Source organism: Strongylocentrotus purpuratus, unplaced genomic scaffold (assembly GCF_000002235.5).
Source record: "Strongylocentrotus purpuratus isolate Spur 01 unplaced genomic scaffold, Spur_5.0 spur5_scaffold_3, whole genome shotgun sequence".
Classification (NCBI taxonomy): domain Eukaryota; kingdom Metazoa; phylum Echinodermata; class Echinoidea; order Camarodonta; family Strongylocentrotidae; genus Strongylocentrotus; species Strongylocentrotus purpuratus.
The window spans coordinates 32781510-32808927 of NW_022145609.1; the positions used below are offsets into that span (position 1 = coordinate 32781510).

The 27418-nt window shown below is 37.8% G+C and overlaps 2 protein-coding genes across 2 annotated transcripts in view; both read left to right on the forward strand.

Moving 5' to 3' along the window:
* Window positions 1-639, forward strand: part of LOC105443128 — a 33557-nt gene extending 32918 nt beyond the window's left edge. The window contains exon 8 of the mRNA XM_030995892.1: window positions 549-639. Coding sequence (XP_030851752.1) covers window positions 549-639 — 91 coding nt within the window. The remainder of the gene's footprint in view (window positions 1-548) is intronic.
* Window positions 489-26985, forward strand: LOC105436734. Its single transcript, XM_030995893.1, has 20 exons — window positions 489-881; window positions 2168-2434; window positions 3421-3552; window positions 3962-4114; window positions 5112-5243; window positions 6354-6749; window positions 7947-8213; window positions 9348-9479; window positions 10118-10261; window positions 10905-11030; window positions 12061-12219; window positions 15588-15914; window positions 17624-17926; window positions 18553-18837; window positions 19764-19975; window positions 20246-20315; window positions 21361-21590; window positions 22377-22464; window positions 24469-24565; window positions 25536-26985. The coding sequence occupies exons 1-20, from the start codon at window positions 650-652 to the stop codon at window positions 25774-25776; spliced, it is 3993 nt and encodes a 1330-aa protein (XP_030851753.1). The 5' UTR covers window positions 489-649; the 3' UTR covers window positions 25777-26985.
* Window positions 26986-27418: the final 433 nt, after the last annotated feature.

Here is a 27418-nt window from a genome sequence, read left to right on the forward strand (position 1 = left end):
AATACTGGAAATGAACATTAAGTCCAAATGAAATTTGTACATGTTTTAGAAACACTTAACGCTAAACATGTACGACTTTGGTAAAAAGAATATAAAAATATCACAAGATACACAGTAATTTAAAAGAGATTCTTGGATATTCGTTTTCTATTGCCGTGTCAGTTGGCCTTCATGCGTGCGGGTGTGCAAGAGGGTGTGTTTGTGTTGGCATGGATATGGAGAGAAATAGAGAGAGTGAGAGAAAGGGAGAGAGAGAGAGAGAGAGAGAGAAAGGGAGAGAGAGAGATAGAAAGAAAGAAAGGGGAGCTATATTTATATCTTCCAAAATACAGGTTAATATTGACTTTTTTTTGTTGCTTTACTGGTTTGGTTGATTTCTTCATATAATATGTGTTCGACATTGACCACTTCGATTCTCGAGGAGAGAAAAAAAAAAGAACGACGAAAGAGAAGAAAAAAATGAAGAAACAAACATTTGCTTCAAAAAAAGGAAACACTACGTACTACGTGTATATGAATAATCATTTGATACTTCTTTCATCCTGCAGCAAACATTCTGGATGTGACATGCATCAACTTCAGCCCCATCTACGATACCAGCTCCTCAGCATCCTACGCCGCCATCTTGAATGGGGCTGACGTCACAAGCATGGTGTCCTTCCAGAGGTCGATATACTTGGATACGGGGGACAGGCAGTCAACCTGGTGTTCGCTGGATGATGGTGCTGCAGCATGCGGGTTGCCTCCAGGATCGACGATTGACGTATCGGGAAGAGTTACTTTCCAAAATACAGATCAAGATAAATTTGGTGTATACGGATGCCGAGCGGAGAGATACAACTGGACGACTGAGACGTCCACTATATTCATCAGAAATGATGGTAAACAAAAATGTAAAATGATGATGATAACTATAATAATAATAAAACTTATATCTTGAGAAGCCAATTTTATTTATGTTATAAATATAAATTACCTTGAATATAATTGGTTAGTTTGTTACATGATAATATTCCTACAGCATTGTTACTTGTGGCTCATAAAATACTCAACTTGAATTATAGATGATGAAATCTGTTTTGTCGAATGGACAGTTATGAAAAGGAGGTTTTGAAATTAAAAAAATGTTAGCTAAGCCTGTTTATAATAAGGGTATTCCTGGTAGTTTGTTCCATTTTGTTTATCTCAAATATCTTAAATCCTGGCTTTAGGAGATGGGGCATCATCAACGCCCTCCCTGTATTCTGAAATGTAGGGAGAATTTGGGTTTTGTTAATCATTAATTCAATACCATCAGGGGTATCCTGTAGATAGTGCATATACACGTCAAGTATACATATAATAATTTGATATACTCTAAAAATATGCGCTACATTAAAGTGATGTACTTGCGATATATAATTGTTAAAATTGACTTACTGGAGACTAGATGAAATTAATTGTTATCTTATAAACTGTAAATGTCAATAGAAAACTACAATAAACAAAATTATAAATACGATTAAAGCTCAATTAAAGGTACTATGTCCCATTTGCAGGACAAAAAAATGAAAAGGTTAAATTCCAACGGCATTTGAGAGATAATACTAATTTAGAACTTCCCTAAAAAAAGTTGGGGCTTGAAAATGTCTTCAAGTGGGAAAATAATGACTATTAGTTGTCAAATCGACTATAGAGCTAATAAGTAATAGTCTTGATTTTCAGACCATTGTACCGAATGGTCATACGTTTTATGCTGCACAAAGATTCAATCAGTTTAATTTTGGCCATCACAAGAAGTGGGTTATTGATGTAGACAAGTGCTCATGTACCCTTTACAGCTCATTTTATGTATGTTATTACCAAAGAAGAAAAAAGCCAGCTAGTCACTCAATAGTGTCTGACAGTGAAGTCTAGCAAGTAAACTGGTTTCCTTGCATACTTTAAATATTAGGACACTGTTAACGTTTAAATTTCACAGAAAGGAAATACATGACATATTCATAATTCCTGCAAAGTTCTACAGAATTTGATGTTGGCTGCAAAAGGGACATAGTACCTTTAAATGAATTCGCTTGAAATGTGTAAAACAAAATGAAATTCCTTCAACAAATTTAACAATATAACAGGGAATCGTAGGAGATAAAACTTCAATGTTGATGTATTTTTTTTCTTCTTCTTCTTTTAGCTCATTTCACTCCTGATTACTTCACGGTGACAGTAAGTCGCGATGAAGAGGTTCGTCTGGTAATGAATCCTGGATTATCTAGTGGAACTGGTTCACTCGTGTGGATATTAAATCACGAAGATGGTGGCCAAACTGACCTGTCCTCTAGTGTTTCTGGGGATGCTCTCTACATCAGTAGGGCTAAGAAAGCGGACCATGCTGGTGTTCACCATTACTACTATTCTGACGATCCAGATAAAGGAGGACTAGTGAAGCTTATCGTTAGAGGTAATCATGTATTTTTTGCATGTCTTCTAATGATCCAAAGACAATCAGAAAATGTTTTACCTGCCAATTATGTCAGTTGATTAAGAAATAATTTACAACAACTTGTAGGAAAGGTACAAACAAAGACATTTTTTGACTTGCAATCATCTTAAGATATTTGTTTCTAGCCATTTGTGTTTACCAAATCCTATTTTATCAGGTAATCCGTCTTTAAAAAAGTTTTTTTTTGTGTACAGCTGTGCCCGACTTAGAGCTTTATATATATATAATCATTGTATAATCCTACATGGTAAATGAGGTGGACGTCATAAAAATTTATAATGTTTCCCTAGACATAACCCTAAATTCAAAGCAATATAAATAATTCAACTAATGACTTATGATTAAAACTTTTGTTTCTTGGGAGGCATTTAAGTTCCATTTGCCTGTAAACGTACGTAGAGGGCAAACAATTCTAATGTTCAATCGTTAGCAGGACACGAATTTGTCCTGCCAATGACCATGTTTACTTAATGACTTTTTTTCACTTCATATGGCGGTCTAATGATGTAAATAAATATATATTATGTGTATCACATCAAAATGTATCTATGTATACAAAAATAGATGTTTTCAATACTGATGTATTTTTTACAAAAGTTTATACCGAGTTAAAATCTTAAAAGATTGAATTGATTTGTAGTTTTGAACTGAACTAAAAATGAGCCTTTGATGTAAAAAAAAAATTGTCTTTGATATTTTCGTCATGATTTTCATCGTCATTTAAGAGAGTAGAATATGAAAGATTGTCATTCTGTAAAGTGCATTAGGTGTGAACTTCTGAGGAGGAATTTTTTGCTTTTGTATACATCCTTTTTCTGACCGTATTAACGATATCTCCACAATTATGTTTTTATTTTATTCTTTATTCTTGATCAATTATTCAATTTCGGGATGCAGGCATAATATCTACACGACGATTATGAATTTTATTTTAATGGTTACAGCTTGTCTTGATAACCTATGGGGACCTGTCTGCCAGTACACATGTCCTACATGCTACAACGGAGGAGTCTGTGATGATGTGAGTGGACGCTGTGTGTGTCCACCTGGCTTCAGTGGTGACCACTGCCAAATTGGTAAGTGCAGAATAGAATGGTGCTCTTCTACTCTCTGATATAATAATAAAAGAAGAAAAACATTGATATTAAATATAACAGTATAAAGAAAAATAAATAGAATGAATGATGGTGACGACAATAATGATAATAGTAATAGTAATATTTATTATAATAAAGATAATAATTATAATAATAGTAATAACGATGATAACAAATAATGATAAAACTGAGAAGAAGAAGAATGAGCAAAAGAAGAAGAAGAAGAAGAAGAAGAAGAAGAAGAAGAAGAAGAAGAGAAGAAGAAGAAGAAGAAGAAGAAGAAGAAAGAGGAGAAGAAGAAGCTGCTACTACTACTGATAATGCTGCTGCTGGTACTACTGCTAAAACTACTACTACTGTTGCTACTACTGTTCAAAATTGTATACAGCATGTGAAGCTGGTAAGTTTGGACAGGGATGTTCTGGATCTTGCACTAACCTTGAATCTGGTCGGACTGACTGCAGTGAAGCTGTGTTCTGTCTCCCGGATCCGTATGGATGTTCGTGTGCTGCAGGATGGACTGGGTTACAATGTGACCAAGGTAAGAGAGAACCAGATGACATGGCGATGTTTGCTTGGCATGCCGTAATCTAGGAACGTTTGCGTTATTTGGTCTAATTTCACGTTTGTGTATAATATGTATGATACCTTAAAACATGATTAAGTATCAAAATGGTAATATATTCTAGTAAAACATCTGATGAGTATGATGCAAATTATTAAAACAACAACAGCAGCAATATTAATAATAATAATTAGGATGATAACAACAACCTTGCAAGATATTGATCTACATTTTCCACACTCAACCCAGGTGATATAAATGGGTACCTGGCAGGAATTAATTCCTTTAAAATGCTAGAGTGCCGGATGGCAGCCGTGCTAAAGCCAGGGTAATATTTGGGAGCGCCAGGAGTGTCACGTTTGACAGACATGAGCGCTATACAAGAACCCACTATTATTATTATTATTAATATTATTATTATGATAATAGTAATAATAATAATAATAATTAAAATGCATTAACAATGATAATAATGATAATAAAAATAACAATGATATAGGCCTCATGATTAATATAATAATTATAATAATAATAATATTCATGATAATGATAATATTAAATTATTCAAAAGAGCACATATCCACTACCATAACCATGCAAGGTGCTCAAGGCTTTCCAATATTCCCCCAGTACTGCATGGCTAGGCTACCAATTTCGGTGCTCGAAACATGTAATGAATTATTTTCCCCATGTACCCATTAACAATTGAGTGATGATTGGCAAATGTAGATTAATGTCTTGCTAGAAGGAATTAGAGCCGGAAAGCAGCTTGAACCTATGTCCTTTGCATTTCCAGTCATTACGTAATTAAACCACTCGTCTTCGACAGCGCCGCACGATCAAGAAAATTACAAAAAGAAGACATAAACAGCTTAAATAATTACTGTTTGGCGTGGAGAGCCACTATGTCCCCCCCACAACCGCTACTGATCTTCTTTTCTTCTCGCTGGTTATCTCTTGTATCTCCTTAAAGCATGTCCTGCTGGTTCGTACGGCGCAGGATGCACTCAGACATGTCACTGCGTCTCTACAGGATCATGCGACCTTCGTACGGGGGCCTGTTCTAGTGGGTGCGAAGATGGTTGGATTGGAGATCAATGCCAAGGTAAAGGATCATAAAGAAAGTGCTCAAAATGGAATTGTGACCGTGCCTAAGTTGTACTGATGAAGACTATTAAGAAATTGCATAAATTAATTAAATGTAATGGGGTAACCTAAAAGGCAGACGAGCAGAAGTTAGGGTCCTCAAGGTTTCAAATTTTTCGTACACTTTCTACAGTTTACAAAACAACAACAACAAACAAAAAGGTAACCCGCCGACTTTAAAATTCAGCAGTGGAGTTATATTATTCCTACCTATAAAAATGTTGAACAATTTGTATAGGTAGGCCGATATCATGAAATATATGTAAATCTTGTGGAAATCAATCAATTTCATCAAAATCAGTTAATTTTTCTTTTTTTATTCGGGTGGGGATGTAGAGGCGTGTTGAGGAAATACAGCAAGCAATTCTATTTACAAGAGAATACATGTTTTATTATAAAGTCTATTTTATGTTATTTTTTCAAATCAGAGCACTTGAAATGATTATGAACGAACTCGTGCTAAATCTAATATGATTATGTAGAAACCAAATATTGAAATTGTGTCCTTCTTTTAGGTCGTTTAGTAATCGCACGTAATTTCGCAAATATGGGGTAAAACCAGACGCGTACGCAGAGGGGGTTGGGGGGGGGGGGAGGGGAGGGGATGTGGGGTTAAATCCCCTCATTTTTTTTATCGTAAAAAAAAAAGGGGGGAGGGAAAAAATGAGTATACCCTCCCACCCCCCCCCCGACGATCTAATTTCCAGAGCAAAAAAAAAAAGGGGGGGAAGAGAGTGCTCTTACCCTCCCCCCCCCCCATACTTATTCAGCGGCTGGCTGGGTCGTTGCGAAATTTTCGGCGCGATTTTCAAATTTTAAAACACCCCCTTGAAAAATATCCTGCGTACGCCAATGGGTAAAACCATGCAACGCCAGGCTAATCAATATTTTCCTGTACATCCATTACAATTTAAGACGTTTCTATTACGCAAATATTGTTACAGATTATATGGGAACACCTCCTTGACTATTCGAGTTGAGATATCATTGTGTACTTGAAAAATATTGTTATCTGGAGGACTACTTCGAGATTTCCCCCCCCCTTTTTTTTTTTTTTTTTTTACTGCAGTGACTATTTTGGACATCACAGCTATGTTAAGAGGAGGTGTCTATGATGCAACGGCTACCAATAATTTCCTCGGTATATTCATGATTGGGGATAGTACTGTAACCGGAGATCTTTCCTTGATGTATTACATCGGACGAGAAGTCGACACGGGACCAGGAGAGACTGGTCACGGAGCTTACTTTAAGGTTGATGGCGGAGTGAAAACACAAGAATGGGGAGACACAGGGCTGCCTCCAGGAACACAGTTTATTAAATATAACACCATGCAGCAGAACTCATTCAGAGCTAATATTAATAAAACGAGTGGCGGAGATGCACGTGTCGGTGCATACCAAATGTCCGTCGATTACAAGGGATGGACCGAGCGAAATCTCTTGCTGAACGAGCATCGTGGTGGTATGGTTGTTTGATGCATTTTACATGACTTGGTTTTTTGTGTTTACTTTAATTACCAAACATAAGTTTTTCGTGCAGATTGATACACATGTCACAATTAATTGATGTGTTGCTTATTTGAATATATTCATTTAAAAAATGGGTCTAATTTGAACTTGTTGTAGATTAGGTACATTGATATTTTTTTTGTATTTTAACGTTTTTAACCCTATCTAGCCTGGGGGTGGGGGGGGGAGGCAATAATTTTTTAACGCAAACAATTTTTGCGCTGAAATTGTATGCCTTTTTTCTTTCGAGTCTTGCGCATCTTTTGAAACATTTTTTTCGAAAATCGGACCTACGTTACAATGTCAGCCGGAAAATTGCTCATTAGTGATTTGTGTTCAAAACATATGGTATTCGTATTTTTCGAAAATGGAGATAAAAAATTGATTATTTGGTCTTTTTATCGTTAAGGTGTTTATTTTGGGAGTCAAAATAGTCGAAATATAATGAAATAAAACAAAACAAAAAATACATGAGTTAAAAAACAAAGAAATACATAAGAAATTATCAAAACAATAGATAACATAAGAAATAACATGGCTCTTCCACTGGCTCTACCACTTGGGAGGGGGGGGGGGGTTAAAAGCCCCCCCCCCAAGCTATGCAGTTTCAAAATAATAATGCGTTCATGTATGAGGTAAGAGGTTAGACTCATTCACTCCAGAAAAAAATCATGCAATGGCTGCATTGATGTGAGATGAATTTTGTATATATAATTTTTTTGTGAGAAAGCAACTCCGACACGATCGCAGGGAAAAATCACCCTCAGGCGATTTCAATAGCCTTGTGCGTCACCTATTGCAATTAGCGAACTTGACAATAACGTATTACATAATTCGAACATGATGTACAATAGGGTGTTTAAATTGCCCTGAGTTGATTTTTGAAAAATAGTTGCGATCGTGTTTTCCATGCAAAAAGAGTTTCAGTGAAAATGGATCAGTTTCACGATTAAGAAGAGCCTATCATACTAGAAACTACATTACCAAATATGTAAAGAATTGTACACTTTAATCTCTTACGGACTATTTAGGCTTAAAGAATTCTTAGACATCGGGAGTGTTGATATGTTCCTATTTTAATTGGTTTGTACAAAACGTTCGTGTACATTAATCACATGCAACCTATTATATTCTTTTTCTTTGTCGTCAGATTCTAATTCTGAGGTTTGGCCTGAGAAATTATCAATTACGGTAGGGATTGGTGAGACCATCACTCTCGACGTGTCAACGCAACAGTCTGTAGTCACTTCATCTTTGAGATGGCGACTCAACGGAGGAAGTGAAAACCCCGAATGGAATGGACTGACATCAGTTACCATCAATGACGTCAGGAAGTCTGATGAAGGAATTTACGAGTGCTACGTCGAGGGTAACAGAGAGTCAGGAAAACATGCTATTCTTAAACTCATCGTAAGAAGTAAGTAATCGAAGATTGGTACCGTCATATGTCAATACCTGTACACTTCTTAAACATTCTGCCGACTTACTGCACCGGTTATATGATGATTTTAGGAAGTTTCATGAAAAAAATTATAATTCAGAAGGTTCATAATTCCAAAAATGACAAGAAATCCTGAAGGCCCGCAGTATTTTTGGAATTACGAGCCCTTCGGAAAAACAAACCCTATATCCCTTTTGTTGTTAGTATAAACTCTATTCTAATTTCGGAATAACGAACACTATGTCAGTTTCAGATTTATAAACCATTGGATAAACGAACCTTCTGAATAACGAAACAAATGTTCGGAATAGTGGACCCCTGGAATGGAAAATTTATGTTTCGAAATTACAAATCTTCAGAATTACAAACCGTCGGAAAGTGCCTCCTATATCAGCACACTGCAAACGATTTATCAAAGTATTATTTTTTCTCGAATAAATTTTTTTCTCGAGTAAAATATGTCAGAGGCGGATCTAGGGTGTTTCGGCGATTTAACCCCCCTTCTCCATTGGGCGGCCAAGTGAATAACAAGTAAAACAGTAAAACGGCGCGATTTTTGGAATTTTCTGGGTCAACCCCCCCCCCCCCCTGGCAAAAAGCTAGATCCGCCCCTGTATGTAATGCAAAGATTAATCTTTGTCAGATGTCTATAGTGAAATTTATATTGTAAAAATCGTTTTACGGAGTTTGCGTTGAAATCAAAACCATACAATTTAAGCAACATCCAATTAACAGATGAGGACAGCAGCAAGTCCTTACTTCCCCTGTCATTCTCGATCTTGAGCTCGCATCACGATATGACATATTTAGAATTGCGTTATCATGGCCACCGTTTATAGTAAGCTGCAGTGTATTGCTGAGCCGTCGCGTGGGTTACAAGAGGCCTACACAAAAAAAAATGTTGTATTGCCCTTTAGGTGCCAAAACATGGAAATCTTTTTCTTTTTTACTTTAAAAAAAAAAATCTCCCTCTTTGGGCTGATGTTTCTTAATTTAGTTTTCCTAAAAAAAACGGTAAAAAGAAAAAAAAAGCCGACCGTATATTTCAAGATTTTCTTTTTTTAGGCCTGATTAGATGTCATGATTTGTCTTCCTACATTGTGTTTTTAGGTTGCCCATCTTCCAAGTACGGCCTTGATTGCTCCCAGAACTGTCCCGTGTGTTACGCTGGTGGGGTATGTCATGACGTCACGGGAGAATGTGTATGTCGATCAGGATTCCAAGGAGTTAATTGTGAAACACGTATGTATTGTTTGGTAACTTACTATACTAAATTGGTTCTTTTTACTCAATCAATATTTATCTTCAAATCAAATTTATTAATTATAATTTGATAGAAACTGTTGCACTGATTTAGATTTTCCATTCTTGTATTTTATTCTCTATAAGGCCTTCATCTCTTGGCTCTTTAGAATTACAAATTACAACTAATGATACGTCTAAGTGTCAAAGAACTACGTCATAATAATTCCAAAATAATCGAATTCAGTGCAAAGTCGTGTTGCAGATATTGTAAAATCAATTTGGAAATGGTTACGTTGAGATAAAATTTTTAAAAAGTCATTAAAGACCCCTTTGGAAGTGAAAAATGAAAAAGATGAATTATATAACCACGAAAAGTACATAAACCATAGTAAACACTCCTTTTTTAACACACCCCTTGACCCCCCCCCCCCCCAATAATCACAGGTTTTACTTTTTTGGGGAGGGGGGGGGGGAACCCGGGCCCGTCGCCCCCTCCCGTGGATCCACCCCTGTGATATGGGGCTGTACAATAAACAATATTTAATTCATCGGTGCGCTATCGCTATAAGTGTATCAAATAATCTTCATTTTCTTCTGTGTTTACATGGTCATGCAAACGGCATTTTATTCCCAAGCCTGCGGGGACAATCACTGGGGGAAATCCTGTACTGCGGTTTGCTCTAGTAATAACCCCGGCTGCTCAAACCGGTTATTTTCACCACCAAATCCCGTCGGGATGGCTTGTATCAACGGATTTGGAGGAAACAGGTGTCAAACAGGTTTGTTAAACAATTACAGATGAAAAATAAAGGGGTAAATTTGGTTGTCAAGGCGCCAAAATTAGAAATGAACGGGAATATGTTTTTTTTTGGTGAAAGTTTTAGATAAGTCTAGACCACAAGTAGTGTTTATAACTTTATAAACACAAAATGTTTATTTTTCTTAAAACTTGCTTGGTTGACTTAGCACTGCTCTTACCCTGTTATAATAATAGTTAAAAACAAAGATTTCCCCTATCTTGTTTATTCGTATATTTTCATAATGTTTCTTGACATTTCGCCTATTTTATTTCTGTCGTTAACATACAAACGGCAGTCAAATATTGCTCTGGCCTTTTCTACAAATTTCAGTATAGCTTTATAAACAGCATTGTTTTTTGTGGTTGCAATCCAACATACATGTAATAGAAAATGTCCATAATTCCTAATGTTTCAAGATAAATCAAAATACAATTTACTCTGATGTTTCCATCTAACAGGAAAATGGAGTCATGTTTTGTTGTTCTACAGCACAAAAGTATATATTTTGTATTTACCTATTACAAGGTGTCATCGGGTGGTTGGTGAAGATGAGTGTGGATGTTACACTTATGAACAGTTTGAATAATAATCATTGACATAATCTCTCAATATTTCCCCGAAGAGTGCTCCGGCGAGAACTTTGGTGCTAATTGTGAACTGGACTGTAATTGTGCTGATGCGTGCGATCGTGAGACTGGATGTGGAGTAGGCACATGTACAGCCGACTACGAGGGTACCTACTGTCAAGGTAAACTTCAGAGAATGTTACGTGATCGTCCTTCCAAATTATTTTCTTTTTATGTGATCTAGTGGGGATGCCATGTCTTTACTGTTAAAGCGATACTGAATTGATGAACGTCCTGCCCTAGGTCAACTTACCAACAGTGCATAACCCACTGAACTCCACTACATTAAGCCATGGTCACAACCCCCAAAGTAGCCTGATCGGCGGCCGAGCAGCGAGTTTTTAGCCAATTTCGCCCTGGCACCAAGCGGCGGTCGCCCAGCCCCTGCTTGTTTTTAGGGCATCGCTCGGTTGCCGCTGAAGTTTTAGCGCGGAGTTAAAATTCGGGCGGCGCCTGCTTACTTTTCAATCGCCAACCAAAGTACGCTCTGTGCCCAACCGGACGCCGCCCGGGCACCGACCTAGTCGAGCGTTCGCCATCGAGTGATTTATGTCAAAAATCGAAGCCACTAGGTCAAAGGCTGCCGAGCAGTCGCCGCCCGGTCGCCGCTGGGAGATCGATCAGTCAGTCACTCGGCGGCGAGTCCAAAATCGGTCGGCAGCCTTTGACCTAGCGTCTTTGATTTCGCCCAATTTTGACCTAAAATCGAGCGGCGACAGACAGGAAATCGACAGGGCACTGCCCATGCATCGCCGGGGCTCTACAGCCTGCTCGACTTCTCCAAAAATCGTTTGGCGATGCCAAACGACCGAGCAGGCTACTGATTGGTCGGTCGCCGCTCTGAGTTGTGACCATAGCATTATAGTTCAGTAGAACCAACCAGCGAGTGACGGGACCACTCTGCAACAGATGACCTAAGATGGCGCTCAAAATGTCAGAAAACTGAATATTCCATTGTCATAAAGTCCCCCTACAGGTAGCGTTGATTAAGGGCATAAAACATTCACTTTTCTTTGGTATAATTTGTGAGAAAGAAAAAGTTATTAATAACTTGTTCTTACAATATTTTTTAACGGCAATTAGAACACAGAACATTATTATGTGACTCACATATCTTTTCATGATTTTGCTTTGTTTGCTTGTTTTGTTTAGCCTTGAGATCGAACCTCCCTTGTCCATCCGGGTATTTTGGTACCCTGTGTAGTTATCCATGTCATTGTGCTGGTGGTGTGGACTGTCAACGAACCAATGGTCATTGTCCAAATGGAGTCACGTGTTCTGAGGGATGGGCAGGATCAGACTGTCAACAAGGTAAATATGAGCGTATCTCAGGAAAGAAGGGAAGAGAAAAGAACTTGCAGGCAAACAGGATGAAGCCATCCTGTTTAGACTCCGGATGAAATTAATAAATCATATGTAGATTCATTGAACCCGTTCCGCTCCCATTGTGTCACATGCACATTGATTTTTACCTGCTTAATAAAATGTAAAATTATAGAATTCAAGTTTAACAAAGCTGCTGTCTCATATCTAAAAAAGGAATAGGACCCCGCGACAATATTTATTTTTGCATGTAACCGTTGCCATAATTTCCAATAGCCTTTTCTTTTGGCCTTGTGAATCAGTACTGTTACCTCATCAAATATTGCAAATTTGCCTTTATATCTTTTTGAGTGCGGAGATAGTTCTTTAAAGTGGTATTTGCAGTGGATGAAAACGAAATTTTGATGAGCATTGTATTATCATTATTATGTTATTCTGCTTGACAGCATGCAAACTTTTTTGTGATACAGCATATATTTGAGATAAGTTTTCCTAAAATTAGCAGTGGTCAAAACGGTGTAATTGTTTAGCCCAATAATAAAACGATAACATGTGTCTTTTGTATTGTTTTTCCATTTATTTTATTTTCATGAATTTCAGAAATACATTATTGAAAATGTGTTGATTTTCTGTCAACTCAACAGTTCAGCAAATTCTTTTATCTTGAGTGTTCATAATTATAAATGTAAATTACCTTGAATATATTATACTTATTGCAAATGAAAATCAAAAAAATCCCTGTGGCGGGAAAAAATATAATCGTATGTCTAAATTGATTTTTAGCGCTATCAGTCAATTTCTGTCGCAATGCAGTTCCATCACAATAACTATCAATAACCTTTATACGCACCCATCCATGCACACTAGACACTCACCTACATGCTCACCCATACACGATTAGATATATGCATGCATATTTATGGCATCATCGCATTATGTCACACAAAATTAATTTGTACGATCTTGAAAGAGCACTGTCGGTGGATCAAATACCAACATATTGCTCCGATTGTCTCATTTTCGCTCGCGTTAACATTGCCAGCACAAACCACTGACCTCTACCTCCTGGACAGATCATCGCCCATTCCCATTCACTATACGTTACGTACTAAAGGCCCGGTCACACAGCCTTTCGCGTCTGTATCGCGGGTAAAATTTCGCGATTTTGTTTTGCCCGCGGTTGCCCGTGGTGGAAAATGTGCAAAATTGGCTTACCCGCGGTTTACCCGTGGTATGCCCGCGGAACAGACGCCGGCGACTGTTCCGCGTCCTTATCGCGGGTGAAGCGCGGCGGTACCGCGGCCTACCACGCTTACACGCGGTACACACGCTAATGCACGTGATAACAACGCGGTACAGACACGGAACAAACGTGCTATGACCGTGCTCCACCCGCGATTACCCGCTAAAATTTCGCGTCCAATTCCGCGTGTAACCACGTCTTAACCGCGGCCGTAGCACGTCCTAGCACGTTCGTTCCGCGTCTGTACCGCGTCTTTACCGCGTGTGTACCACGTGTACCACGTGTACCGCCCGCGATTACCCGCGGTCTAAATTTTTGGGCAGCCCAAAACTTTTTCGCGCGGCCAACCGCGTGTGAATTTCTTACCGCGTGTAACAATGGGTAAAGTACGGCTGTATCGCGTCTTTATCGCGACCTCAAAGCGTCCAACAGCGTCTGCTTCACGGGCAGAAACTTTTGGCCATGATTCGATCGGCCGCGATACGCCCGTGGAGGGCCCGGTCACACAGCCCTCCACGGGCGTATCGCGGCCGAATCACGGCCAAAAATTTCTGCCCGTGAAGCAGACGCTGTTGGACGCTTTGAGGTCGCGATAAAGACGCGATACAGCCGTACTTTACCCGTCGTTACACGCGGTAAGAAATTCACACGCGGTTGGCCGCGCGAAAAAGTTTTGGGCTACCCAAAAATTTAGACCGCGGGTAATCGCGGGCGGTACACGTGGTACACACGCGGTAAAGACGCGGTACAGACGCGGAACGAACGTGCTAGGACGTGCTACGGCCGCGGTTAAGACGTGGTTACACGCGGAATTGGACGCGAAATTTTAGCGGGTAATCGCGGGTGGAGCACGGTCATAGCACGTTTGTTCCGCGTCTGTACCGCGTTGTTATCACGTGCATTAGCGTGTGTACCGCGTGTAAGCGTGGTAGGCCGTGGTACCGCCGCGCTTCACCCGCGATAAGGACGCGGAACAGTCGCCGGCGTCTGTTCCGCGGGCATACCATGGGTAAACCGCGGATAAGCTAATTTTGCACATTTTCCACCACGGGCAACCGCGGGCAAAAAAAAAAATCGCGAAATTTTACCCGCGATACAGACGCGAAAGGCTGTGTGACCGGGCCTTTAAAAGGCTGTATTGACTGACCGTTCATGAATATTCATGTTTTTGCTAAACTCGGCAAAATGTTTGCTTTTACTAAATGGAAAAATGACGGTGGGGGGTTGGATGAAATGGACATAATGAACCAAGCAGAAGTGATCTATGATAATTCATGCTTCTTATCCTTCGTGTGCTTGACCTATAATCTTAAAATCGCTTGGCAAACTGAGTCCAAAGTTCGACTTGTTTCACATGTGTACTATAGGCAATGAGGAGCTTGCAACCTATTTTGATCAAATTACGGTGGGTGAACTTTCAAAAGTCAATGGGACATGAGGGTTCCAATGAAAGCGCTAGTGATAACGTAAGTCGGGTTGGATGTGCTTTTCGTTTAAACAAAAAGTGAATTTTTAACGATTTTTTTTGTTGTTGGTACAATTCCATAGGCTAACATGTATGGCTGCTGACTCTGACGATAGCGGGCGTTGTGAAATTCACATTCAAAGTTTATTCAACACTCTTCATAAAAAACATTTAAAACATACAAATACAGAATGGAGTTATATAAAAAATATTTAAAAAACACAAGAAAGTGGTAACAAATACAATGGCAATTTATAAGAGCATTTGGGATAGGCAGAAAGGAGGGAAGTTCCTTATATAAAAGCCTACCCCTAAAAACACACATACAGGAAAACAAGAACAAAAGAACAGAGCAAAAAACAAAGAACATATTAAAACTTACTATCATACACGATTAGAGTATAAAAAAAAAATCAAAAATTTGCCCATACTATTAATACTGATTTTTATACTTGTTTAACAGAAATTGTTTATATTTAATTTTAAAAAGATTGAGAGTTTTGCATTTTTTAATTTCCTGAGGTATACTATTCCATATTAATGGTCCTTTAAAAAATGAGACTAAACGGAGCTATATGTGCTATATGTGCACCAATTAAAAAATACGTCCATGAGAGTATTAAACAAAATTTATATCAACCCAAACAGCGCTTCCACGACTGCTTGAATCACCTTGGGTGTCGGACGTCACCAAAGATTCGGTCCTGCTCATTTGGAATACCTGGACAGATGGCTATGATTATGGCAATGGCCCTGTCCACTCCTATCAGTTGGACTACTCGTGGACGGATGATAAAGACAACACTGGTGAATCCGAAGTACCGTTTATTATCATTGGAGATAGTACTGCTGAAATCACAGGGCTTTCCGGTTTCAGAGACTACGATTTCTACGTCAGTGTTAGAAGAGAGGTCGAGGGTCAGGTTGTTGCCGGTAGAAGAAGTGGTCCAATCAGTGTCAAACCATACTGTCAGGGTAGGTATCCCTACTAACATTACATCCCAACCCGCAGTCGTGAATTCAATCATTAGGGGGAAACTGATGTCATCGGGGGGGGGGGGGGGGCGAAGGAATGGAGATACTTGCATTATCCGTAGAGGACATGTGTCCCTTTTCCTCTCTCCCTATCTTTTTTCTTCTTCCTCCTATTTTTTATTTTTCATTATTACAGAGGACGAATTCCCACTATTTTTAAAAATATAATCTTAAGTAAATTTTGGAGATTATTTATTCTTTTTTAAAAGAATATGAAACTGCCACACAAATTATTGTGGACACGCAAGTGCTCGATGTAGATTCTATATCAATATATGTATATGAATTCGGCTGCCTACAAGAAGGGCCTTGCTGCCACTAGAAATAAATAGCTCTTATGCCTGGATTACATTTGCCTCGGGCGCCGTACGATAAATTAGTCTACGATTTTTCGTGCGATTTTTTTTGTTTGGGGGGCATCGTAGAAGAATACGGGCTACGATGTTTGTGTTAACATTATCTACGAGCCTCCTGTCATTTCTTGTATTGGCCTTAGGGGGCAGGCGGGGGCAAATCAGTACAGAGCCTGCTCGAAGATTGTACGGTAATCGTGCAATTTCAATGCAGTAGCTGTACAGTCTCCGGAAATCGTACGGAGCCCGTGCAGCTTCCGTGCAAAGGTTGCGCTTAGAAGGCGCGGTGACCGGGCAGCCGCCCTGCCGTTTTTAACCGTTTTTTGCCTCCATGTTCACCGAAAAAGCGTGCATTTGCTGCACGATCAGCGCGAGTCCTCCGCGCGGTGCCCGTGCGAGGATTGTGCAATGACCCTTACGACATGTCTACGGACTACGGGCTTGCGATATTTCAAATATATTTTGAATAACTTTCTGTGAAACAAAGTCGTAGAGGCCGTGGAGCCCCGCGGAGCCCGTGAATCCGTACGAAAATATCACGGCCGCCTCCTGCCTCCGTATTGAGGCCGCATGGAAAAGGGGATACGGGCAGAATACGGGCTCCGTAGACTAATCCCAGGCCAAATGTAATCATAGCATTACGGTTTCTTGTGGGTCGTCGAATCTACGATTCTCTGGTTAAATACAATTCAGCTTTTATTATGGTAGGGTGAAGGAGAAGAAAATGCCGATATTTTAAATCAACCCGCGGACATCACTTACATTTGAAAGTTATTATTAATCATTATTACCTATACCTTCCAAGCAGTCGAATCACCGCAAAAATCTAACAGACTATCGTACGACGCGGTAGCAGGGTATGATAACCGTACATCACTCTTTTCTGATTCACAAAAGGATAGGTAACTTGAGTTTTTACAGAAGGCCGATAGATGATTTAGCTTGGTCAAAACTAGTAAACATGAAGGTACATATAGCTGTAATGTTCTGACAATGATTTATTAAGGAAACATATACAATTCAAGAGTTTTTCAATTCTGGGACCAAGTTCAAGTTCTGTTCCATCCCCGCTATGGCTTTTATATTTAACTTGTTACTTTTTTGTCGCAAAGTTCATGGAATGTTCTACAATCGTCATGAAAAAGCACACGCGTGATAATTGAACTTGAAGTTATTTTATCTGGTATACCATCCCCTAAGTGCAAGTAGAAAAACGAACATAAATGTGTGTATACATCTTTAAACGATACCTACAAAGCTAATACTTACTTCTTCATTCTTGTGTGTTGCCCTCAGCTCCGCAACCAGTGGATAGTGCCGACGTCACTTCAGATTCGTACAACCACCTGGAGATCACGTGGTCAGAGCCATTCAGCCAATGCGGTGCTCCGAGCTACAACGTATCACGTAGGCTCGTCCTCATTGACCAATGCGACGATTCTATGGCGGATACGGTAACGTGGGAGGTAACAGGCGATACAAGCATCGAGTATGACGATCTGTTGCCCTACTCTACCTACGAATTTACAGTTATGGCGACTCTGGAAGGCTTTGATGCGGAAACAGTCTATGTGGTCGCATACAACTCCACTGAGTCAAGTAAGTTAAAAACACATAAGTATGGGTTCTGTTCTCCTTGGGAGTTTGACATCGTTCGGGTATTCACCTAACACACTGATGTTATCAATCACTGGGAGTTTGATCATCAACTATATGAATAATAGGTCTTAAAGTATTTGCAGTGCACTTTATAGCAATTATTGTCCCATTAGGAAATGTCATCATAACAAATCTTCCCTTTACCGGCAACCCGAAGACTCTCTGCGAATTTTCGGGTTTTTCTCGGTGGGACATCAACGTTGCTGTGTGCGAAATTTGTACAACCATATTCCTCGATCTTAATCAAACCGGTTTCTACTCCTTTTAAATCAGATCTTGTTAAAGTATTGTTTTCGGAAAGAGACGTTAAAGATTGTTCTCCAGATATAAAGAGTTCTATCTAGCATGGTAGAAACCTGTCTACATTTGCCACTCTTCACCTAGGTGAAGTAAATGGACGCAAGGTAAAGAATACTGCTGAAAGAACCTATCATGGTAGCTTGCTCACACTTAAGGCGGGATAACGATGTGTTACTTAGGACACCAGTATTTTGATACATTTAGTAGCTGCACTATATAAAGTGGACAGATAACCAATTCGATTTATAACTTAATCCTCTTAATAGATTCAACTGGGCCACCTGAATACTTCACAGTGGATAGCACCGTGAAGGGAAAATTGGAGTATACCTGGAGCAGTCCTCCATGCGGAGACCGGAACGGAGCCTTACGTTACGACTACGAATTCGGTGAAGCGGGAGGGGATGATGTGCAGAGGGGAACCCTTATAATGACAAGTAAATCCTTTGAGGATTTAAAACATTACATGATGTACGAGTTTACTGTCTGTCCGAGGACAGTCGTTGGACCGGGTCCCTGTATCTTCAATCAGACCAGAACACTACCAAGTGGTAAGATCCATTATGAATATCGTTATCACTGATTGGATGTTATTTTCTTTTTATTTTGGGTTTATTTCCACCGATGAAATTTGATTCCTTGCCTTAGTCATATTATTATAATACAGACAAGTTCCGAGATATTTTATGTACAGCTGATCCTATAAATCTCCTAAGATCTTTTAATCATGGAGAACTTTGCGCATGTTAGAAGAATCATTGTCAAAGTGATGGTGGTGCTCAATGAATACCTATTGTTTGCCCTCTTACAAAGGATACTTCCACCTGTGTATCATAGAACATGCCGTCGATGCATAAATGAATAATTCAAACAAAATTATGAACAAGTACCCAGCATTGTCTCAATGGGTTTTACAGTATTGTGCAAATTACATTTATTTGCCCGAGCGCAGAAAGGATCTCCGAAATGGCTTATTTGGTCGAACCCTCTCATCAAATATAAGCCGCAATGAATTGGGTCAATCAAAATAATTTTCGAGCCATACTTGCGTTCTCTAAACCAATGGAGGCCACAAAATGCTTTTGAACACTGATAAATAGATATAATCTTGAATTTAGTGATCCGAAGAATGTGTTGATATGTAGAGGTTTAGTTGTTCAGTGGGTAAGCCTCCGGACTAATTAACCATAAGGTATGGGGTTCGAAACCCTGTTGTAATACTAATGTCCTTTGTCATGACATTAATCTGCATTTGCCACTGTGACACTCAACTGAGGTGAATGAGTACCCGGCAGGAATCAACTGCTGAAAATGCTTTAGCCACTTAATGGAAGCTGAAAATGAAGGGACATGAGTGGCAATGCTCGGAACATAAGCGCTTGACGAGACCCCACTATTTAGGATTATTATTATTATTTTCATTCAATTATTACTATTAGTATTAGCATTATTACTACAATTATTATCTTTAATACAGAGCCCACTGGCCTTCTCAATCTCGATAGTGATGTGGATTCAACGAACCAGACATATACCATCATCGCCTGGGAGAAACCGGAATTAATCAACGGTTTATTTTTTAGATATGATATCCAGAAAGATAATGATAACATCATCATGATAGTGGAGGAGGAAGAAAGAATATATTCGTTCTCGGATTTAGAGCCGAACAAAGAGTATACCATACAGGTAAGTTGGTTCACCAGCTGAATGTGCCGTCTCTGCTCGGACCCGATTACAGTGACAGTTTATAAGGATATTTCTTTTAAATCTTGAAGAAAAAAAATTGAATCTCACACGGTTTTATCAAAGTTTTTGTCCCACAAATAAAACACCCTTGTGATGTAAATTGTAATACTTGGACATGCTATGAGCCAGTTGGACAGTAACGTGAAATACCACATGCAACCCGTTTCAGATATTAATATCATCGTTTTGTTATAATATTTGCCTTGTTAGGTACGTGCTGTTAGCAACGGAGGGAACGGTGCTTGGGATTCGGTCGATGTCACAACACTCCCAATACCAGGTGAGTTCAAGAGTATTTCAGTCGGAACCGTCGACCCTTCACCCCCTTCCCCCTCCACCTCAAAACAAAGAGAAATCAAAATATTATTACTGGGAATATCATCATCATCATCATCATCTTACTCGTTCTTGTTCTTTAGTAAACAACTAACTTTAGAAAAGACGGAGACATTTGACCTTGAAAACTACATGGTCTGAAACAATGTCCGAGGGACGATCCGTGCAGTCTGCTATCCGCACAGTCTGTCCTCTCATTGTTGTACGCGTATATTTAGATAAAGCGGCCGCAACCGGCACCAGTGGAATTTGAATAAGCAGCCGCGTCAACACTTGTGAACCTTTTCGGAAGCGCCTTTAACGTTTATGGCATCTCTAATGGAGCTGTTCATTCGATATAAAAAGTGTCCATTGTGTCCCATTACCGTGGGTTACTGAGAAATCCTCTGGGTGGGATGTTGACATGTCGTTCGAAATTACATTTGCCGAAAAAAACGCCGGTCACTCTCTGAAAACGTTTTTTAGAATGTGCATATTGAAAACATTTGCCGAAAAAAACGCCGGTCACTCTCTGAAAACGTTTTTTTAGAATGTGCATATTGAAAACATTTGCCGAAAAAAACGCCGGTCACTCTCTGAAAACGTTTTTTAGAATGTGCATATTGAAAACATTTGCCGAAAAAAACGCCGGTCACTCTCTGAAAACGTTTTTTAGAATGTGCATATTGAAAACAAACGCATGTTCATAATCACTGTTCGAAAAATCATTTTCAAAACAAAACTTCACTACTGGAATGCTCTGAACGACTCCCGCTTCAAATACTTTGAAGTAAAATGATTGGCTAGACAGCTTAAAAGTAAAGGCAGCCATGAAATGAATCCAAATGTCTGAGTCAGCAAGTTTGTATATATATGAATTGTTATGCCTTTTTAGCTCACAACAAAAGATATAGGCCTATTTGGATCATGAGACATGTATTTATATAATGCAAACGCCTATATTACTATGAAATTGAAATATTAATTAATTTAAATTTCTCATCCTAAAGAACCCAAGGCGTCAGAAGTACCGGTTACCACGGCAAAGAATGATACATCAATCTCCATCGAGTGGCCTCTCGTGGATGATACAGATCTAGGAATGTACAGGATAACACACTATACAGTCAGTTATTCAAGTGGCACAGCGGATGGAGATACTATTGACGTCACTTATATAACATCACCTATGGTATGCACTATAGCGCCGTTAGAACCGGGAACGGAGTACTACATCAAGGTGAGCGAGTAATCTATCTTTTTATATTCGTTCAGGCTATCATCCCTAATCCTATTACTTGTAAAATGTTAATACGTGAAATGGAAAGGATATTGCTCTCTAGATATGATAAGATTATATATGATGTATTACCCAAAGGAACTCTTGCTTTGCCGGGATCATATAAATGTGACAAACGGACTAAGTATTTAAAATCACGCATGTTAACGAAGGTCAATTCATAGAGCTTGAATCAAGCATTGTAAATATATCAAGAAACTAAAACAAAACAAAAACATTTCTGGAGAATAACGCAAAATTGGATTGAGATCCTTACGAATTGTAGCGTTAAAATATGAAACATTAAGTAATGATAAACCCATAAAAGGGCTAAAAGGAAATAAAGTTATATTTCTCAATAATGTGAGGGTGCACATGCCCCCGGCAACAGGGAAGAATTTCGCTTTTGTGCACCCTGACCCACATGCTATTCCTTCTTTATCTTACTTTGTATTTTTCCTATTTCACTCTGTATACACCTATATACACTGTACATGCTGAATGTGTTTTTATGGTCGAATAAATAATAATAATAATAATAATAATAATAATAATAATCTCAACTCTTGAAAATTAAACAAAATTATAGCTTTTTGTATTCTAATTACTTTTATATTTTGTATCCTTATAAACAAGAATAATGGGCTTTCAAAAAATCTTGAAACGAGCCATGAGACTAAGCATAATATTATGCATTAAACATTTACGTTTTTTCATTTATAAACTCATATGTTATTGATAATACAGGTTCGCGCTGTCAATGAAGGAGGACCTGGAGGGTGGTCTGAAAGTTTGACTGAATCTACCTACCAAACATGTACTACTGGTCCTGACCGTAAGTTTCCAGTTCAGTATTGTATACTTTACTTTAAACAAACAAATTCTTGAATTTTTGTTCACCTTCTCCTACTCTAAATTATCTTAATAAAAAAATAAATGAATAAATAAGATATTTCATAAGATACAGCAAACGCATCGTCGTAATGGTTATAAGAATGTTTCATTGGTAGTTACGGGGGGATTGTCCTTGAAGTAATCGTCCTAGAACCGTTTAATAACAATGTGGCTTGTGCATGACTGTTGATCCCAACGAAGATATTGTTTTGCGTGACGTCATCTAGGCGCCATTTTGTACATTTCTATTATTGACCATTTTTCCGTAATACATTGTCATTTCTGAGTGGTATTCAATATGTATAAACTTGAAGTCATGGGTAAACATTTGATTACACCAAATGTCCGTGCACGCGTCATGACGGACGCGTACGCGTGCGTAAAAGTTTCAAATTGGTCAAAATGCTTATTGGACCAATTCACTACACGTTTCAGACCTTTTTGAACATTTAAACAATTTTGCGCCTGTGGGCACATGCGCGGGCGGTTTTGCATGCGCTTTCGGTACTGAATGTACTAATTAAATTGTTTTACTTGTATAGAGTGGTAAAGTGTGACGTCATCAAAAATTTATTTTTGGAATTTCTCAATTTTTTCTTTATTTTCCGAAAGAGCATCAAAATTAATGTCCAAATGTCGAAAAACAATTGAATATATTAAGTATTGGCTGAGATATGAACATTTGAATAAATATATGTCCTATAGGAACACATTGTTATATGCTCTGGCACCTAACCATCAGGAGCCAGAGCATATAACACTAAGTTCCCATAGGCAATCTTTTTATTCAGATGGTCATATCTCAGCCAATAATTAACATATTCAATTGGTTTTCGACATTTGCACATTGTTTTTATGCTCTTTCAGAAAATGAAGAAAAAATTGAGAATTCTAAAAATAGATTTTTATGAAGTCACAGCTTCGGTGCTCTTTTGTGTTGCTGATACTATTCTTAGCAATTTGAAATCATTTTAAGCCATTATTGACCTCAATTTAGCTCAAAAAATGTCTTTATACCTCAAAATTGATATGCAAAATTTGCCTAAAGTTGTAAAAAAAAGTACCTGTTCTGAATCACGTTTGCTGTTAAAATGCTTTGACTTCAACATAGTATCACTTAAATGAAAATATTGAATTCGCGATATATTTCCGCCATGGACAGTAATTTATGAATGATGTCATGTAGTATGTGTGAATACTCATTTCATACATATAGCATATGGCCACTTGCAACGACTTACTCTGGCAAAGTGTAAAAATAACACCTAATTTGTTTATGAATGTGAACATGACCTTGGATGTACGAGAAAGACCGTAGGTCCCCGCACAGATAAGCTACATAATATAACAGTCTATGTTCAAGCACGCAGTTCATGTATCTCATGGGTCAATTTAATTATACTGTATATCTCTATCTATAAGGCTACGATGATCATTTAGCTTAGTAAAGTTAATTATTTAAGAAAAATGTTTTGTAGAATTCGTAGGATAATCGATATTTAGACCAGCCAAGCAGTTTACAAGTTTTAGCCAGATGTTCTTATCTCGTAGATATGGCAGAAACACGTTTCTCTTTAGGTTATGCAGTGGATCAAGATCACAGAGAGCATTTTTTTTTCATCAGGGAAATAAGTTATGTTATGTTATGAATATTCATGCAGTAAAAGAAAAACTAACATCTAATTCCAGATGATTCAAACAATTATTTCATGTATTTAATTTCCATTGTGAGTTTGTGGAATGTTTTTGAAAGACTAAATCACCCATTGATTTTTTTTTTTACATGTGTTATGTCTCAATCAAAGCGACTGATCACCTAATTTGTCCCCGTGAAGAATTCACCGTCTAATATTATTCTTTAAATTACGAATATTTTTTGAAGCATTGGTTTTAAAAAAGCAAGTAAATCAAATGCTTGTTTTGTTGTTTCCTCTTTCATTTGCAGATTGTCTTGTTCCGGGAGTGCAAATAGGTCTGATTGTAGTTGTTGTAGTCTTGTTGCTGTATGCCGTTGCTGTTACTTTCTTGCTTATTCAGCTCAGGTAATCTAAGGTTAATGCAATTTAATTTAGCCCTGTATTTCACCTTTTACGAGTTATAAATAGACGAAATGAACAACTGCAGAAAGGTACTACCATTAACCATTAAAGAGCTGTCTCCTAATATGCACGATACAACTAATGAGTTGTTTTAAGGGTTATAGCACTATGATTTTTTAAATCGATAATTAAAGCTCTGAGAAGATATAAACATTTATCTATCAAGAGTAAACCATATTGTCAGAATCATTTCATTAAAAGAAGAGAGAAAAACAATTATTCCAACTTAAAGGGTGACAGTGTAAAAGAAATATGTCCATTTGGAAACAAGTCTCTTTAAACTTGAGTCTTCTCGATCTGGAAGGGTTCCCTTCTATTAAAGAATCGTCCTTTCCCATTTTGAGAAATTATAACTATTTGAGTCTAATAATATGATACCCTAATGATTGGAATTCGTTGTATTTATTAGAAATATCATGAAGATTTCTCCTGATTTATGATCATACTAACACTAAATCATACTAAACAAAGCAAATATAAAAAAATAACTATATAAGATTTAATACATAAAATTGTTGTAAAGGCCTATAATGATAACATATTTTTACGTTTGATAAATATGATATGGTATTATTTTTAATATCTTTTCAGTTGTTCAATAAAAATCATTCATATTAATAATACTGAAAATAATATTGGGGATATAAAATACATCGACAATGTCTCCAAGCGCTTTACAGATGTAGTATTTCCCGGTATTAGGATTCAGGTTTGCCTGCACACAATGTATCCACTTTCTCCACTCCCTGGGGATCATTTCAGGCAGGCGCTTTTTAAAAAACGGTCACAATGTTGAGCACTGAAAGCTACAATGACTTTTGCATCCTATCAGGTACCCATTTAACACATGGTTGGAGAGTGGTGAATGTGGATTAAAATGGATTTATTCATGTGATTTTTTTGTATGTAACAGACGTAAATTACAAGCCATGACTGAAGAGACCAGACCAGATCCTTACATGGACCTAAAACCCAGATCCGAGGCAGACACCACATACCAGGAAATTGCTATCACCTCAACGGCTTCGTACCCCAAAACAGGAGAACAAAGTCTACAATCATCAAACCTGGATTATGAAAACCAGAACGTTGCGCAGTTAACAAACAAAATAAAAGAGGTTGCTGATTATGAAACTGTACTTACCCCAAATTAAGACAATTGGAAGTTTCAAAGAGCACACATTTGCTTGTCAGCATTTTTCCGTCTTTTGATTTTCATTTACAATGAACAACATCAATGGATTAATTCGGTTATTTTGTTTCGAAAGCAATTATACAAAATGTCACATAATGTGTTGATTAAATAATACTAAACATGGGCTAAAAAAAAGGATAACTTTTACACATATAATTTAGAAAATTAATGAAGAATATAGCTAGCTATTGTATTGAAAAGATGCATGTCTACTCCTAGTACTGTGAATGTACTGCTTTGATTAATAAAATGTTGTTGACCATGCGGACCTTTAACTAGTTACACACATTCAGACGTCATTGTATACATATATCGCAATACATTTTCCTACATGTAGTAGTAATGTGTTTGTGTTTGTATATGTGTGTGTGTGCGTGTGTGTATGTTTGTGGGGAAAACTTCCGGGGGGTTATTGGATAATTGTCATTTTCCTAGGGGCGGGGTAGTTGTCGGAGGTAAATTTTCATACGGTTGATGTCCGGGGGTAGGTGTCAAGTTGTAATTGTCCTTGTAGATAGACCTTTTACGACCATAATCATGTATGGAACATAATGGTCTTATACTGTGAATATGGATTATGTTAAACCGGGAGCTTAAAACCTACATTTTATTTATCGATCATCTAGAATATATCATTTATATACATCACCCCGTATCTTAATCATTAACTCTTTGAGGCGATTGTTTGAACACATTGTTGCTTTTAATAAAGGCATGCAAACATTTTTTGATCAATCATGTATCATTTATGTAAATAACCATATTACTATTTAATCCTTGAACCGATGAGTGGCATATTAATACAACAAATACTACAACTAGCACCAAATTGAGATTAATTACTAATAAAAAGGAATTTGAAATTTGGTTAAATATTTTCATTATGTCATAATAGTAATTAAAAAAACAGTCAACGTACATCAATTTTATATTATAATTCTGTATGTTATGTATATTTAAACCTGTTATGATATTTTAATGTATGTTTATATGATATATTTCAAACATGAGTTGTGTTTAATTCTGCCTTCAACATTGAGCATAAACGCACCCTTAGTTACCATTAATGTATTTTTCGTGTAAATACACTTCCTCATTCCAGTTGCACTGTTCAATACGTGACTTATCTTGCTAAATATACACATCTGTACTATTGTTAATCTTTCAATGCAAAGATAAGTTTTGGGGGAGGTTTCAAAATCCCATTTTGTCACCTTACCGTTCGATTTCGAGATGCACTTTTGACATTGGCAAGTTATAGTGCGACCGGTTGCAAATGTCCACTTGCTTAGCCAAATAATACATAAAACAGACATGATTTGCAGTCTAAATAATGTACATAGTACATGGTGTGGTCCAGAACGTTTATCCTACACATAACCTCCTATTGAAATGCCCCCTCCCCCCATTAAAATCAAGAGACATCAAGATAATTAAAGAACTGGATTCAAATGATAGACTAGTATATCACTCCCCCTCCTAATAAAATCCCTAGATATACTTTGACATAATTAGACATTTACAAGTATTATTTTCTTCAAGAAATCAATATACATCATCTAATAGTAGCATGAATGAGTCCAGTACAGTGTTTTTATTGA